This window comes from Capra hircus, chromosome 27 (genome assembly GCF_001704415.2).
Source record: "Capra hircus breed San Clemente chromosome 27, ASM170441v1, whole genome shotgun sequence".
Classification (NCBI taxonomy): Eukaryota; Metazoa; Chordata; class Mammalia; order Artiodactyla; family Bovidae; genus Capra; species Capra hircus.
In genome coordinates this window covers 31267005-31284693 of record NC_030834.1, presented here as the reverse complement: position 1 = coordinate 31284693, position 17689 = coordinate 31267005, and the positions used below count along the sequence as shown (strand labels likewise).

At 41.6% G+C, this 17689-nt stretch overlaps 1 protein-coding gene across 2 annotated transcripts; it reads left to right on the top strand.

Annotated features, from left to right (window-relative positions):
* On the top strand, nucleotides 2320-5885 carry CDKN2AIP (CDKN2A interacting protein). Of its 2 annotated transcripts, none has more exons than XM_018042112.1 (3): nucleotides 2320-2779; nucleotides 3218-3317; nucleotides 3776-5885. In XM_018042112.1, exons 1-3 carry the CDS (start codon nucleotides 2508-2510, stop codon nucleotides 3782-3784), a joined length of 381 nt encoding a protein of 126 aa, XP_017897601.1. In that variant the 5' UTR covers nucleotides 2320-2507; the 3' UTR covers nucleotides 3785-5885. The 2 variants fall into 2 exon arrangements, with proteins under 2 accessions (XP_017897601.1, XP_005698809.3); XM_005698752.3 differs by having other exon boundaries at nucleotides 2328-2779; nucleotides 3218-3348.

The window sequence follows — 17689 nt, the reverse complement described above, 5'->3', positions numbered from 1 at the left end:
AAAGTGAAGAAGAACTGAAGAGCCTCTTGATTGTTCCTTTGATGAATTATCTGGCATGGGGGAGATGGTAAGTATGATTCCACACCTAGATGATATCTGGATATTTTATTATTTTTTATTTAAATTTTTTATTGGAATATAATTGCTTTACAGTGTTGTGTTTGTGTCTCCTGTATAACCAGGTGAATCAGCTATATGTGTCCATATACCCCTCCCTCTTGAGCGCCTCTCCTGAGCCTCCCTCCCATGCATGCCACCCTTCTAGCTCATCACAGAGCACTGAGCTGAGCTCCGTGTGCTATACAACCTCTCCTTCCGCCGTGAGTTCACAAGTCCATTCTCTTAAGTCTGCATCTTTATTCCTGTCCTGCAAATAGGTTCATCAGTATCATTTTTCTAGAATCCATATCTATGCATTAATATACAATATTTGTTTTCCTCTTCCTTTTAAAAAAAATACACAGATTCCACTTTGCCAAAAAAGAGGCTAATGATTTACATTTAATGACTTCAAATTATATGTGTGTGTGTGTATGTGTGTGTGTAGGTATATATAAACTTAGTCTAAGAAATAAAAATGACCTTTCAATGTTCCTAGCTATTCAAAAATAAATTACTTTTATTTGTAATATAGAGAAAACATGATTGCTAGTTTGGGGGATTTAATAACAGTAAATTGAATTATTTGAGGTTTTCCTCAAATAACATAAATTTCAGATTAGCATTACTGTAGACTGCTCAGTCTCTAAGTCATGTCCTACTCTTTGTGACCCCATGAACTGCAGCCCACAGGCTCCTCTGTTGATGGGATTTTCCAGGCAAGGATACTGGATATCTGGACATTTTAAACCAAGAATTTTTTTTTTTTTTTTCCCCTGTAGCAGTCCAGCCATGTTGCTTTGGAGGGCACTGGATTCAAAACTGATTGTTAAAATTATAATGAAAGCATTTTGGGCTGAAAGCTGGAGTATTTGTGATTTGCAGGAGCCAGATGCTTGACCTAAAAGATATATGCCTTTTTTTTTAAGGTTTACTTTGCATATGAAGGTTCAGGGCATAGACCACGGACCACGAAGTTAAGAATAATACCATATATCGTACTATTAAACTGCCTTCTCACTATAAGGAGACATTACTGGACTAGAGGGAGGAAGAATTCAGAGAGAAAATGAGAGAAGGGAACTTGTGAAAACCAATGAGGGTAGGGTGGGCTGAAGGGGAGGGACTGTTGACTGCCTCAGTTCAGTTCAGTCGCTCAGTCGTGTCCGCTCTTTGCGACCCCATGGACTGCAGCATGCCAAGCCTCCCTGTCCATCACCAGCTCCCGGAGTTTACTCAAACTCATGCCCATTGAGTCGGTGATGCCATCCAACCATCTCAACACCTAATATTGGAAACATAAGCAAGTCGGGAGTGGACATTCTAAAAGGGAAAAAAAAATGCAAAGAAAAAAATGCTATAAGAGGGTAAAGTTGGGGCCGTGGAGACAAACGCATTCCTCCCTTCCGTCCAGCTAGGCGTTCCTGTTTGTAAATTTAACGAAATACGGAGACAGAAGGTCCTGGTGCAGCGTTTCATATTGACCAAAAATCCACCCAAGAGGAAGCAGTACAGCCTGGGTTTTACTGCGGAAACGAAACCTAAATCTGCGGGGTCAGGGCTGGTTTCAAAGACTGGGCTCTACAGAGCAACATCGAACTGGATAAAAGTTATCATTGATCTTTATTAGCACAATTGAAACTAATACGCACCCGCACATCCCTATATGCCCTGAGACCCGAACGGCTTCAAAATGCCTCGCTTATCTATATTCGAAACGGCGCTGGATGCTGTTTTCCATGTAACCAAAAGATGAAAGCGAACTTTATTTTGGCCGTGCTCGAAACCAGCGTCCTAGGGCCGAAACGCCAGACCTCGCGTTGGGAAAGCAGCTCGAGTCGGCGGGGACGCGCGCTAGACGCGAGGACTCGGCCGGCCCCGCCCAGCCAGTCCGCATTCCCAGCTGCCCTCGGCCGCCCCCCGGAGCGACGGGCCAGGAGCGGGAGGGAGGAAGCCGGAGCGCGCGGCGTCACAAAGCCGACCCAGAACGGGGAGACGGGCGCGGAGGTCAAGGGTACCCCAGGCGAACCCACAGACGAACTGCCCTCTTGGGGCGGGAGGTGCGCCCCCGCCCGCCCTCGCTCCGCCTCCCCTCCCCCCGCTGCCGTCGGGGCGGCAGCGTCGCGGCAGCTCGCGCGCCGCAAGGCGTCCTGGGAGAGCCGGCTCGCGCCGGAAGGACGCGCGGGCGCTCAGCGGCGACGAGGTTATAAAAGGGAAGGAGCCGGCGGCGGGCGGAAGTGGGCGGTTCAGCTGCTCCCGGCGCTGTTGTTTGGTGTTTGGGCCTCTGGAGGGGCGTTCTCTGGAGGACTGCCGGTGCAGGCCGCAGTGACAGGGCCGCTCGCCCCGCGCCCCCCGCCTGCCTCCCGGCTCAGAGTCCGCTCCCGGCCTCCGCGACCCGCAGGCCCAACATGGCGCAGGAGGTGTCGGAATACCTGAGCCAGAACCCGCGAGTGGCCGCCTGGGTGGAGGCGCTACGCTGCGACGGCGAGACCGACAAACACTGGCGCCACCGCCGAGAGTTCCTGCTCCGCAACGCCGGGGACCTGGCCCCCGCCGGCGGTGCTGCCTCCGCTCCCCGAGAGGAGGCCGCCGACGCCGAGAGCGGGACCCGCAATCGGCAGCTGCAGCAGCTCATCTCCTTTTCCATGGCCTGGGCCAACCACGTCTTCCTCGGGTGCCGGTGAGTGAGCCCGCGTCCCCCGTTTCCCGAGGCCCGGAGCCGTCGGCCGGGAGGGGGAGTGGTGAAGCGCGGGAATCCGCGGGACCTGCTGCCCTCTAAGGGTGAGAAGGGCGTCTCTGTCAGAAGCCGACACGATTCACGGTCTGGAGGTGCCCCCGTAGCGTGGGGAGCTGCCATTGGTGTCGTTGGCGATGAGCTGACAATGCTCTTCGGGAGAGAGAGACACTAAATCTAAATTAGGTTTGTAAGAAAGGGCCCCGCCTCCCAGACCCTGGGCGTTTGTGTGTGAAGTTCCAGGAAACCGAAAGTTCCTGGCGGTTGGTTCAGTTTCTTGTTTACTACCAGGAAATGCAGTTCCTGTGGCCTGCAGTTTTTGTACCCTAGAGGTGGCAGCGGAGCAAAAACACTTTCTGAAACGTCTCTCCCTTCTTGTTACAGGTACCCTCAAAAAGTTATGGATAAAATACTTAGTATGGCTGAAGGCATCAAAGTGACAGATGCTCCAATCCATATCACAAGAGACGAACTGGTTGCCAAGGTGAAGAAAAGAGGGATATCGAGTAGCAATGGTTAGCAGATCATAGATGTGAACATACATAGGAGTTTAGAACTTAAGTTTGATGTAATTAGGAATTATCGTTATTACTAATTTTTAATGAGTTACAATTTTATAATATTAATCAAGTTGGAATGTTAAATTATGTGTTTATGTGCTTTAGGCTTTGAATTTGATAGTTTCCTTTGACTGCCATGAGATTTCGAAGTGTCAAATGTTACCTATACTGTTCATTTTTTAATGTTAGAAATTATTGATGTTACTCAAAGCTGTTTTGAGAATTAATGAAGTTATTCCACACTTTGTAAAGAATCTACAAATCCTGAAGTAATTTCACCTTACCTTGTGCCTTTGTTTTAATATGTGTTATCTGTCTTGTACATTTTGAGCTGATGTGTGTGTGTGAAGTAGACTTACATATCTGCTTTCCTTTTTTTCAGAAGGGGTAGAAGAGCCAGCCAAAAAACGAACCATAGAAGGGAAAAACAATTCTGCAGTTGAGCAAGATCGTCTGAAAATTCCTGCTAAAACATCAGCTCAGCAGGAGAGCAGCTCAACCTGTTCAGGTTCCTCTTCCAAATCAGAGAGTAGTGGGAACTCAGCTCGGAGCTCCAGCACCCCAAGTCAGAATAGCGCCACAAGTGATGGAGAGCGCGCAGTTGCCAGCCAAAGCAGCAGCAGCGCTGCCTCTCAGGTGACAGCAGTAGGGTCTGGAAAAGCTTCTGAACCAGAAGTTCCAGATAAACATGGTTCAGCATCATTTGTTTCTTCATTGTTGAAATCCAGTGTGAATAGTCATGTAACCCAGTCCACTGATTCCAGACAACAAAGTGGATCGCCGAAAAAGAGTGCTTTGGAAGGCTTGTCCGCCTCAGTCTCTCAAAGCGTCTCAGAGATTGAGGTACCCTTGTTGGGCTCCTCAGGAAGCTCAGAAGTAGAGTTGCCACTGTTGTCTTCTAAAGCTAGTTCAGAGACAGCTTCCAGCGGGTTAACTTCTAAAGCCAGTTCAGAGGCAAGTGTTTCATCATCAGTTTCTAAAAACAGTTCATCATCAGGCACATCTTCACTAACCCCCAAGAGCAACACCTCAGTGAACACAATGCTGACTTCCAAAAGCGCTTCACAGGTAGCTGCGTCACTGTTAGCTTCCAAGAACAGCTCCCAGACCAGTGGCTCTCTGGTCTCCAAAAACACTGCCATAGCAAGTGTGTCCCAGCTGGCTTCTAAGAGTAGTTCTCAGACCAGCACGGCACAGCTGCCTTCCAAAAGTACTTCACAGTCGAGTGAGAGTTCTGTCAAGTTCTCTTGTTGCAAGTTAACCAACGAAGATGTGAAACAGAAACAACCTTTTTTCAATAGACTGTATAAAACAGTGGCATGGAAGTTGGTGGCTGTCGGTGGCTTTAGTCCCAGTGTGAATCATGGCGAGCTCTTAAACGCAGCTATTGAGGCTCTGAAAGCCACACTGGATGTGTTTTTTGTCCCGCTAAAAGAACTGGCAGATCTGCCTCAAAACAAGAGTTCTCAAGAAAGTATTGTTTGTGAATTGAGATGTAAGTCTGTGTATTTGGGCACTGGCTGTGGAAAAAGCAAAGAAAATGCTAAAGCAGTTGCATCAAGAGAAGCCTTGAAGTTATTTCTCAAGAAAAAGGTAGTGGTAAAAATATGTAAAAGGAAATACAGAGGCAGTGAAATAGAAGACTTAGTACTCCTCGATGAAGAATCAAGGCCTGTAAACTTGCCTCCAGCATTAAAACATCCTCAAGAATTACTGTAATATGTCCAAAATATCACTGTGTACATTATCTGGTATTTGAAGAAAAAAACTGGCTTACTTTTGTATATGAAACACAAGCTTTCACAAATTTTGTATTGCTTTTTTCCAGTTTTGCAGAAAATTTACATTCTAGTTCTCTTCACACAGTGGAAGTTGTAAATAATTTGTGAATGACAGTATACATTAAAAGGTTTATGCATTACGGCATACCAGGATGCTGTTTTATTTGCTGAAGAAAATACTGTCTTCTATTTTTAATGACACATTAGGTACGATGTGTAGTTCTGTAGTCTTGAAATTTTTGTACTACTTTCAATTTGGTGAAAAATGTATAAGTTGTCTACCATGCTTTTTCTTTTACTAGCTGAATAAACTTTCACATCAAAGAAAAGGGGACCATAGTATTTGAATGTCTGAAAGTCTGTGAAGCTTAAGGTTTTAAGAATGTTGCCCATAATATTGAACGTCTGTTAAAGAATAAAAGAGAAAATAGTTGCCTCAGACTATTTTTATGAGAAGTTGTAAGCATTTTTTAAGATATAAAGCAGTGTAAAATACTGGTTTATTTTATTCTGAAGTTGTTTGAAATTCACCATGATTTTGACCTCTGCAGATTCTTTAAGTGGGTTAATTTATGTTTTGAGGTAAACTACAATTTACCCTTTTAAAAGACATAAATGTGGGTTTCTATATTAAGCATATTTTGTGACTACTATAATTAACGGATTGATTTGTTTAGATATTAAATGCTTTCAGCTATTTTACCTTTTCAAGAAGTTGTGGTTTTTTGGTTTTTTTTTTTCACCCCTGAAGTCAGAACCAATCCTTGTGAATAGGCTTCATGTTACCAGTCATCGTAAGTTACAACTGGGTAATTTCTCACAGCTTGGTACAGTTTTCTGTGGGTAGTGAGGTTAACAGTTTGCAAATCTAGAAGCAGAACCAGGTGTTTTATTTTTGTTTACAAATCTCAGAAAAACACTGGGCAGGCAGTAGAAAAGCTAAGCTCAGCTCTTTAATGAGCCTGTTCAATTGAATTACAGTTGTTGATAGTGAAATGAAGTCCTGCTTCTGTGTCCTAGGTGATTCAGACTGGATTACTCTCTGGCTGCCTTCTGGCTTTCTGAAATTGCTGCACTTTGACCATTGATGTGATAATGTACCGAGAAAAACCAGGACATGACCTTTTACGTGGCAGTTGTGTTGGAGTAGGAAAATTGGACATAAATAGTAAAATTTAGGTATGCAGAAGCTATTTCTGTTTTATATTTTAGAAATAATAGAAGTACATATACTTGAAATAATCATTTTTATTTCACTAGATAACTTTGATTCATTTTTGAGCATGTTAAATTGGATTCCAAAGTTTAAAATCCATATTCTGTGAATGGGTTGCCTTTATATATTGTGAGGAGCAGTAACATGAGTGTTATGAAAGCTATTTTAATTACCTGTTTCCTCAGCCTTGTAATTTGTGGGTCAGTGATTACAAGAATAAATTTCTGTAATATATCTAAATTAGATGGTTTAATAATTGCCTAAATTGGCTAAATTTCAAGTTAATATAAAAGCAATTGAAAATGTTTTAAATTACAATAAACTTTTTATATGGTAGAACTGGAGGAAGCTGCTTAGTGTAAAAACATCTAATTTATAAACACTTGCTATCACTTTATTAAAATTTAAAGAATCCCTGGTTTAAGAGAAATGCATATTTTACAGTTCTTCATAATAGCATAGGGCAGAAGAAAAGAATCTTTGCAATCTTGAGATAGAATCTTGGCTCTGCCTCTTTAAGTAGGCATGTAACTGGGAATTCAACATTTTAACTTCATCTGTAAAATAGGCGAGCTGCCTCAGAACTGAGGGGAACAAACAAGGTAATAGATGCAAAGCGCACCATAGCTGAGGAACTGCCTGGATGTGTGTTCTAATTTTCTCAGAATCTAATGAGTAGCTTTTATCATTTGGCCCATTTTCAGATGAAGAAACTGAAAAAGTAATGTGGTCAAAGACCAAATTCAAGACCCTACCTGATTCCAGAGTACAAGCTTTCACTGTGTTTTATTGCTTAATGATCTTTCTCACTTCTCTGAAGGCTAACATTCCTGAAAATTCCTCTGGTTTCCTACTAGTTTTAAGTGACCACATCATTCTAAAGGCTCATTTCCTTGAACTGAGTCACTTAGGAGCCTTTATATTTGTACTGCTTCTCCTTAGTACTTGCATGTTTTGAATATTCTTAACTAGGGAATTGTCCCATATGGGTGCAGTTGAAGTTTGCTAATAATAAAATAATTTGCAATCAAGTTTACTGAATAAAATGACATATTGAGATGGGAAATTCTGGTTTTTCGTCTGAGAGAACATGATGTCCTAAAACTAATTTCCCTTGATGGTGCTAAAGTCCAGGAATTTTTTTTTTTTCCCCCAATAAAGTTGACTTTAAAAAATGGTATTGTTACAAGTTTTTAACCCAAATTTTGGGGCCCTTCCAGTGCTGCCATTGGATAAAATAATTGTAATGAGGATAACATGCAATTCCAAGGCTTTTGATACATTATCAAAAACATGCTCCATTTTAAATTAGATATAAAAGGGCCATCCATTTTCCTTGCCAAGTACAACTTTCCTTAGTACAGATTTCTCCTTTCTCTTTGATTTCCTGAGCAATGGCAATGAGAAGGTAACCAAAGCAAGCAGCGGCTGGAAACCAGGTTGGTCTGTCATCTTGTGGTGGTTAAGAGGAATTTTCAACTTTGTCTTAAAAAGTGGTGCCATCTATTGACTCACTTCCTAGATGCTGGCAAATCAATGGGTATCTGTTTAAGCATGACTTAAATTTGTGTGGTTGATGATTAAAGGAATTCTTTGTAGCTTTCTCCTGTTTAAACAAATAAATAAAGGCAGGGTTGTCAAGTCACTAATGTTGCTACTCCCTCTGCAAAAGAAAATGGATAGAAATTTCAGTGAATACAGCTTCGTTGCCATTCAGCTAGAACCATTCCTTTCTCCATTTCTTCCCGTATTACCAGCTTTGCTCTCCACTTTTTTTTTTTTTCTTTAAAAGGACTACTGGAGAAAGATCACTGTCTTAAAATACTAATCTTTAAATTTCTCTTTATTCCTTTGTGGTTTACCCAGCAAGAAAAATAGTGTATTTAGTGGACAAGGTCCCAAACAAAACTGACTAGCTTGGTGGTGGGGTGGGGGTGGGGGGAGGGGGGGTGCAGGGAGGTGGCAGAAGGTAATACCAAACAGGAAGGGTTAGATACAGGATATTGCTTTGAGTAAAAACTAGAGATTTCATATGCCAATCCTTAAACACTTCCTGTGATCTTGAAATTTTCATGAGTAGAATCAGAATTCTTGCAAGGTGTTAGGAACAACCACACTTAACAGCATAAACAGCATACATAGCTATAAAGCTGTACTACGATACAGAAGGGGCACTGTTTTATATATATTCATATAACATACATAAAACTTGAAGCGTAAATACAAATGTGCAAGAAGATGATCACCTAGTGTTTTCCTTATGACTGTTTTCATGTTTGTCAGTTTAGCAGGGCTTGGATATTAAAATGAGAAAATCCAAACTGAATATGCAATCAGTGGTTTTCAAACTTTTAGTCACATTTCTTAAAAGATGGAATCCTGTGTGTAAAATTGACAGGAGCCGACCTACTTAGAAAGAGGGCAGCCATAACCCATGGCTGAATTCCTCTACCTTCTGTTCTCAATTCCTTGGCATCTCCTTGGACTGAAAAGAAGGGGGTTTAGCAATGGATGAGACCTTGTGTAGATGCCAGCTTCCTTCTGCAACAGGTATTACAATGGATGGAGCAGAAAGCCTCCAATTTACTCTGGAACTAATCTGTTTTAAAGTAAATGTGATTAGAATTTGCAGTTAGTAGAGACTCAGGCTATAGGGACCATCAAATAAATTAACATTTAGATAACTCCCAAAATAGCTATCATTTTTTTCTTTTTGTGAAATATAATTGCAGAAGTTCATATATAGTGACAGTGAAGTCGCTCAGTCGTGTCCAACTCTTTGCGACCCCATAGACTAGCCTACCAGGCTCCTCTGTCCATGGGATTTTCCAGGCAATGGTACTGGAGTGGGGTGCCATATCCTTCTCCAGGGGATCTTCCCAACCCAGGGCTCAAACCCGGGTCTCCCACATTGTAGACAGACGCTTTACTGTCTGAGCCACCAGAGAAGTCCAAGTTCATATATAAAGCCCAATAATTATAAATGCCCACATAATGAGATCATCTAGGTCAAGAAACAATACTATCAGCACTGCAAGAAGTCACCACGAGGATAGCTACCATTCATTGGGTGCCTACAATACGCTGATGCTTCATAACGACTTACTTAAGTCAGTCTCCTTACCCGTAGGTGAATTGCTGTTGTTGATCCTATTTCACAAATGAGAAAACTGACGACCATTTTGACTTGTTCTCCTCAAATACAGGATGAGTAAATGTTGAGGTAGGGACTCAGATCCAGTGTTCTAGAAGACTAAACAATGTTCAGTCGTTCAGTCGTGTCCGACTCTCTGCGACCTCATGAACCACAGCATGCCAGGCCTCCCTGTCCATCACCAACTCCGGGGATCTACCCAAACCCATGTCCATTGAGTCAGTGATGCCATCCAACCATCTCATCCTCTGTCATCCCCTTCTCCTCCTACCCTCAGTCTTTCCTAGCATCAGGGTCTTTTCAAATGAGTCAGCTCTTTGCATAAAGCGGTCAAAGTTTTGGAGTTTCAGCTTCAACTTCAGTCCTTCCAATGAACACCCAGGGCTGATCTTTAGGATGGACTAGTTGGATCTCCTTGCAGTCCAAGGGACTCTCAAGAGACTTATCCATCACCACAGTTCAAAAGCATCAACTCTTCGATTCTCAGCTTTCTTTATAGTCCAACTCACATCCAAACATGGCTACAGGAAAAACAATAGCCTTGACTAGACGGACCTTTGTTGACAAAGTAATGTCTGCTTTTTAATATGCTGTCTTGGTTGGTCATAACTTTTAAGTTGGTTCTAATTTGGGGCACTGAATGTCAACCAGTGAGACATGCTGTCCCATGATACTTGTTTGTATCCTAGAAAATAGTAAGTGTAATCACACTTTGAAGGAAATTTGAAAAATTTTATTTAACAATTTAAATTAGGAAGCTTCTAAAGAAGTAAACTTAAAAGGAAGTTGCTCATATGTATCTGAAATAACTGTTGGGAAATGGTTTCTAGGCATTCTATTTGTAGAATTTTAAAGGGACAGTCTACAGAGGCAGTGGTATAATCAACGATGTAACCAATGGTTGAAACAAATTTCATATGCAATAAAACCCATCCCATTAGGCTTTACCATTTGTTTGTTGTTAAATCTTTTTCTACACTAGCTGATAAAAAAAAAGAGGATTGTCATGAAATAAAAACTAACAGGTTCGCAGAAGCATCTCTAGTCAGTCTTACCTGTGGGCACTGTGGTGGATTGCTTAATGAACACACATGCTCAGTGGCTTGCAGTTTGGAAACCAATATGGGACAAAGTATGTGTACCTTTGTCATCACTTTTCATTTCAAAATGTTGAATGCAATGAACAAGAGAGATATGATACAGGTGAAACAGGTAAAATCAAAACACTATTTTTGAAAACTCATTCTTTTCCCCTGAAATTGGCATTCTCTGGCGGTCATTCCACCATCATGGCTCATATAGGAAAGGAGTCCCATACAGGACTTTCAAGGAAGTGAAAATGCATCATTCCAGCCCTGGCAGATTTTGAAGAGGCTCAAAAGATGGAATTTCAGCTGAGCTAAAGATGATGCTGTTAAAGTGCTGCATTCAATATGCCAGCAAATTTGGAAAACTCAGCAGTGGCCACAGGACTGGAAAAGGTCAGTTTTAATTCCAATGCCAAAGAAAGGCAATGCCAAAGAATGTTCAAAATACTGTACAAGTGCAATCATTTCACACTCTAGCAAAATAATGCTCAGAATTCTCCGAGCCAGGCTTCAACCGTACATGAACTGAGAAATTCCAGATGTTCAAACTGAATTTATAAACAACAGAGGAACCAGAGATCAAATTGCCAACATCTGTTGAATCATAGAAAAAGAAAGAGAATTCCATAAAAATATCTGCTTCATTGACTATGCTAAAGCCTTTGACTGTGTGGATCACAACAAACTGGAAAATTCTTAAAGAGATGGGAATACCAGACTATCTGACCTTCCTCTTGAGAAACCTGTGTGTGCAGGTCAAGAAGCAACAGTTAGAACCAGACATGGAACAATGGACTGGTTCAAAACTGGGGAAGGAGTACATCAAGGCTGTATATTGTCACCCTGCTTATTTAACTTATATGCAGAGTACATCATGCGAAATGCTGGATTGGATGAAGCACAAGCTGGAATCAAGATTGCCAGGAGAAATATCAATAACCTCAGATATGCAGATGACACCACCCTTATGGCAGAAAGTGAAGAAGAACTAAAGAGCCTCTTGATGAAAGTGAAAGAGGAGAGTGAAAAATCTGGCTTAAAACTCAACACTCACAAAATGAATATCATGGTATCCGGTCCCATCACTTCATGGCAAATAGATGGGGAAATGAAAGTGACAGACTTTATTTTCTTGGGCTCCAAAATCACTGCAGACGGTGACTGAAGCCATGAAATTAAAAGACACTTGCTCCTTGGAAGAAAAGCTATGACCAACCTAGACAGTGTATTCAAAAGCAGAGACATTACTTTGCCAACAAAGGTTTGTCTAGTCAAAGCTATGGTTTTTCCAGTAGTCAGGTATGGATGTGAGAGTTGGACCATAGAGAAGGCTAAGCACCGAATAACTGATGCTTTTGAACTGTGATGTTGGAGAAGACTCTTAAGAGTCCCTTGGACTGCAAAGAGATCAAACTAGTCAATCCTAAAGGAAATCAATCCTGAATATTCATTAGAAGGACTAAAGCTGAAGCTCCAATACTTTGGCCACCTGATGCAAAGAGCCGACTCATTTGAAAAGACCCTGATCCTGGGAAAGATTGAGGGCAGTAGAAGGGGATGACAGAGGACGGACGAGATGGTTGGATGGCATCACCAGCTCAATGGACAGGAGTTTGAGCAAGCTCCAGGAGATGGTGAAGGACAGGGAAGCCTGGCATGCTGCAGTCCATGGGGCTGCAGAGTTGGACATGACTGAGTGACTGAACAACATCATCAAAAGAGGGGGAGAGGGAATTTGAGACAAGTGGATCCTGAGGGGACATGGACTTCACCTGTGTAGGTATCGCAGCAGTGGAAGTAATGACAGTCTCCATGTATGAGCCTGCCTCATCTATCCCCTGCCTGTAATCAGAGAATGCATCCTTCCTTAGGAGGGCCCAAGAGATCGAAACAAAGAGGGCTTGAGCAAGACATCTCCATCATCTTATCCTGCCAGAGATGCTTCGTTTTGGGGTGACTTTTCAAAGTCTGGGAAGATAGTATAGAAATAAAGCTAACAAATTGAATTCATAGTATTAATACTTTGGTAAGATTAAGAAATACGTTTTATGATCCTTGGGATATTTTGTGTGTTTTTGTTTTTCAAGGTGTTCAAAATAAATATGGCATATTAGAGGAGGGAAAGAAATAAACCAACAACCTTAAATCCAAAGCTGCTGAGTTGCACAACACCAGGGGGCAGCATTCATGTGGAGTTCTGTGGATGTTGTGCCGGACACTGAAGTCCTTGGAGTGTGAAACAAGGTGGCCCTTTTTGGAATTTCTGAGATTGCTGTACAAGTAAACTTAGAAAATTCTTACTTAAAAAAAATAATTTGAAAGAAATACTGGTGGTTTTATGAAGCACAGCATGAAAATCCCAACTGTTCTTGGGAGCAGCATATGCTAAAGTGACTTGATAATGCTGGGGGCACTATTTATACTTGGTCAGGTATTACTTTGGTCAACACATTGTTCTATGGGAGAAATTATTTCAAGAGAGTAGACTAAAAGATCATACCAGGTGAAGTAAAGGCTACTTGGGTTATGATAAAGAATTGTGCCTTACCACTGAGCAAGACATTGTGTGGAAGCTTGTACAACTTTAAAATGAGTTCTGCAGAGCAGGTCGATAAATTAAGATGATTAACTTATTTAGTGATATCGGATCACAAGTACTTCCTCAACCATTTAATCCCAAAAAGTCTAGTAAGGGAACCTCTTTTTACTCCACAAACCCTTAAATAAGAGACCGTAAGGGTCAAGCAATAGAAGCGAAATGGAAGCTTCGATGGCAAACAAGTTGTTGACAGTTTTTCAAGACTTCGTTTGGAGCATAATAGATAGGACAGAATTGCAAGTCTGCCCTAAAGAGGCTGGAGGGCGTGGAAATAGATGGAAAGTAAGTGCTCTATGGCTGACTTCATTTACCTGTTGCCTGCTTGACTTCGAAATTGTTGAAAGTCAGCTTCTCACTATTGAGCAAAATACACCTTAACGTTGCAGCTGTCAGGTATAGCTGGACAAATGGTCAAAAGGCATGCATAACTATTCAAGCAATCATCTATACATTCTTTATAGTTATATAAGTATATAATAGCTAAATACCCCTAGGCATTTGAAAAATCACGTTAACTTTAAACACCTAGAATGTCAGTGCAAGTATCTAAGGGTGTAAAAGTTTCATGAGGAACATGGCAACACACATTCTGCTGCAGAGAATATGTAAGTTTCTCAAATCAGTTCTGTTTAAAGAAAAAAACAAATTTACAAATCCTGATTTTGTGTACTTCAAAGAAAAATTTTATTTGGAAAGACTATCTTTATTCCATTATATTACCACTTTCAAAACATTTTTAGGACACCTTGTATGGAATGGCCTTTTGTTCCAGAAGCATATTCTTTTGAATTGCCTTAGTGATTTAGCGGTAGAAAATATTTGTATTTTGTTGATTGACTTGATTTATATTTACCTGAGTTTATGGTACAAAGTACACTTATCAGACAGGTCCTCGAATATTCTTATCAGGTTAGAAGATTCCCAAGCCCTCACTTCAGAGCTTAGAGCTGGGGGATCAGAACAAAGGGGAGTTACTTCTGAGTTTCCAGAGTGGGTGATAGCTCTTAGATCAGCTAAAGAGGTGGTCTTGAGCTGGGCATGTTGATTGACATCTGAACTGAGACCATGAGGCTTGGGGGGGAGAGAGGTGCGAGGGGAGTGGGGGGTGGGGATAGTATAATAAAGTTCTCAGGGCCTCAGGGGTCATTCTCCAGAGGGATGTTTTAACCACAGAAAGGGAAAGGTGTGCTGGTACAGATGTTCTGTAGGTTGACTTAAAGAAAAATTAGCTATTGTGATGCCCCGTAAGTTCTTCCCAGGGCCCACACTGTAAGAGGATGGTAATTACAACCACCCAGCCATCCAGGTGCTGGAGAACACCCTCTGCCCATTCTCAGTCTTTTCCTCCAACAACAGCTCAAATGATTCTTTCCGAAAGAAAAGAGGGCAAGGGCTTTACCTTAGACACTTCCCTAGACAAGTGATCAGAACAGGCTGGTGCTGGAACCTTTCCCACAAAGCACTTACCTCTTATTTTTCTTCCTCCTGGATGTCAGGCTGCTCCCAGATGACGCGGCTCTTTGCTGTCCATGGTATGGACACCTTTGCCACCAGACGTCTGCAGATTAAATCCACTGGGGAGTGGCCGCTGAATAGCGTTAACAATCTCACTTTGCCATCATCTTCGGGTTACGAAGAGTTGTGCCTTACCACTGAGCAAGATATTGTGTGGAAGGTAAGGAGGTGTTAGTCGCTGAGTACTGTCCAACTCTTTGCGACCCCATGGACTGTAGCCCGCCAATCTCCTCCGTCCATGGGATTCTCCAGGCAAGAATGCTGGAGTGGGTTGCCATTCCCTAGTTTTTTGGTCATCACAGACTTCCTGGAGAAGACTGTTCTCATTAAAATAACCTCCAATGGTTTGTTCCATTCTGATAGTTAAGAGATGGCCATCACAAACACAGTACATGCTCTAAAATCCAACATGACCTATAAAAAGAGTAAATCATTCAATCAATAAAATTGGCAAAATATCAGCAAAAAAAAAAAAAAAGACTTGTGACATAATAACCAGTGGATGTCACACTAATGAAAAGGGGGAGGAGAGAGCCAGTTCTCTCTTTTGGACAAAGTTCATCTTAGAAGAGTGTGATAGCAGCCTAGCTCTCTAAATCTTTTCCCTCCTTCCTTGAGAAAAATCTTCATATTGTGCACAACCCTCTGCCTCCAGGAGGCAGCATTAGGGCATTGATTTCTCAGGGAATAAAAAACGTAGGGAACACAGATAAATATGTTATTCATCAAACATGTACTGGGCATCTTATCTGCCAAGCACCTAAGGAGTTTACATTGACTGGAGAATGGAACGGTGCTAACAGGTTTCAGGAGCAAAGCTGCCTACTTCCAGTTCTGCCAGTAGTTCAAGCTGCAACAACGTGATCTCTTCCAAATATGTCAGCCTTCGTGTTTTTCTCTGTATTTCTCACTTCCAGCCCCTCTTTCTGTGATCAGCCCTCCCTTTAGATGGATGATACTTTAGGAAATGCTCTGATCGCTTCCAAGTGAAGCAAAAGAATGGTTACTATTGGTTACGCTATTTTCTTAAAATTACAGACAGCATGTCAGACTTTTCTCTTCCCAATGTCTTTGTAGGAATTTATTTGTTTTCCTCTGGGCTGCAATGCCTAAATTATCTGATCCTTTACAGAAGAAGTCTGCTGACCCTTCATCTTACCGGTCATTATCCTTGTTTGAACAAACTCAAAAAATTCCAGATGGTACATGAAAGGCTTCTGTCTGCTTTTTTGATCACCCTGGCCTCATTCTCTTCTCTTCAGGACTTTAACACTTGCTGCATCCTTTCCCTGCAATGCCTCTAAAGGCTCATTCCCATCCTTTGGGTCTTATCTCAGATATCCCTAACTCTTTTGATTTTTTCACTGGAGTAGGTTGCCATTTCCTTCTGCAGGAGATCTTCCTGACTCAGGGATCAAACCTGAGTCTCCTGCATTGCAAGCAGACTCCTTACCGTCTGAGCGACCAGGGCATAAATATCACTAACTCTTAATAGAGTAACCCGTATCCCAAGGAATCACAGGTCCTTCTTTATTACCTTCGTAATTATCTTATTTTTTGCTTAGTCATTTTTTCCTCGACTAGTATGGAGGCTTCATGAAACCAGGCACCTTACTGTCTTGTTTATCAGCGACTGGCACTTAAGTAGGTGCTTGGTAATGTTTAAAATTGTAGTAAAATACACATAACACAGAATAAGCCATTTTTAAGTGTACGGTTCAGTGGCATTAAATACATTCATATTGTTGAGCCTCATCAATACCATCCATTTCCTGAACTTTGTCAGCCCCATGCCTTCTCCCCCTGCCAACTACTGTATTCTACTTTCTGTCTTCATGGATGTGACTACTCTAGGTACTATATGTGGAATTTCTCTATGTGGAAAACTATGGGTCCTTTTGTAACTTGCTTATTTCATTTAGCATAATACTTTCAAGTACTGTCCCGACTGTAGCACATATCAGACTTGCCTACCTTTTCAAGACTTCCTTTTCCTTTCCTTTCCTTTGTATGTACATATCGCACACTTTGTTCATCCATTCATCCATCAGTGAACACTAGGAATTTCTTAATTAGAAATCTAAATTAGGCTTAATTGAGTTTTAAAATCACAACTAGCTAACTAATGAACAATTAGTATGTGCTTAATTTTATACCTAAAATCCCACTTGCAAAGCCAAGAAAGTAATCAGCATGTGCACTGAATTCTACTGGGGACAAGAAAAAAGGTAAGAATATATCACCTGTTTTGGAAATATTCATAAGTCCTTTTGCATCAGACTACTTTTATTGTCAAAGAAGTGTTAACCCCTCAGTTGTGTCTGACTGATTGCAACTCCGTGGACTGTAGACCTCTAGGCTCCTCTGTCCATGGGATTCTCCAGGCAAGGATACTGGAGTGGGTTGCCATTCCCTTCTCCAGGGGATCATTCTGACCCAGGGATCAAACCTGGGTCTCCTGCATTGTAGGCATATTTTTTACTATCTGAGCCACCAGGAAAGCCCATTTATTGTTAAAACAGAATACAAATGCAATTTCATTTCATTTTCTTAATTTAAAAACAGCACCTAGATAGGCAAGCAATGCTTTGTTAATTAACAGCAATCTTCTTAAAAAAATCATCTTGTGTTACCTAGATAAAATTTCAGTTTCACAGTTATGAAGCCAAGGTTAAAGGAAGAACTGAAAGAACAAGTTGCCTGAACACGAGGAAAATGTAATAGAGGAAAACAAAAAGAAATCTGGATTTTATTTATCTGATTACATCAAGGGGAAGTGGAAAATTGAAGAGGATCAGAATATGCCACCCCCAAATATGCCACTTTGGCATAAGGATTGTTTGGAGTTGAGGGCAACTAAGAAGCAGCAGATGCAAGAAAAACTCTGCTCGCCCCTTTTCTGTCTAAAAGCAGAGCACAAACTTCCTTTTGTGAGGGTGTCAC

Excerpts from the sequence above, each read along its gene's own strand:
- CDKN2AIP (XM_005698752.3), top strand. The coding sequence starts at position 2,508 with ATGGCGCAGGAGGTGTCGGAATACCTGAGCCAGAACCCGCGAGTGGCC. Across the intron at positions 2,780-3,217 it reads CACGTCTTCCTCGGGTGCCG|GTACCCTCAAAAAGTTATGG; the intron begins GTGAGTGAGCCC and ends TTCTTGTTACAG. Across the intron at positions 3,349-3,775 it reads AGGGATATCGAGTAGCAATG|AAGGGGTAGAAGAGCCAGCC; the intron begins GTTAGCAGATCA and ends CCTTTTTTTCAG.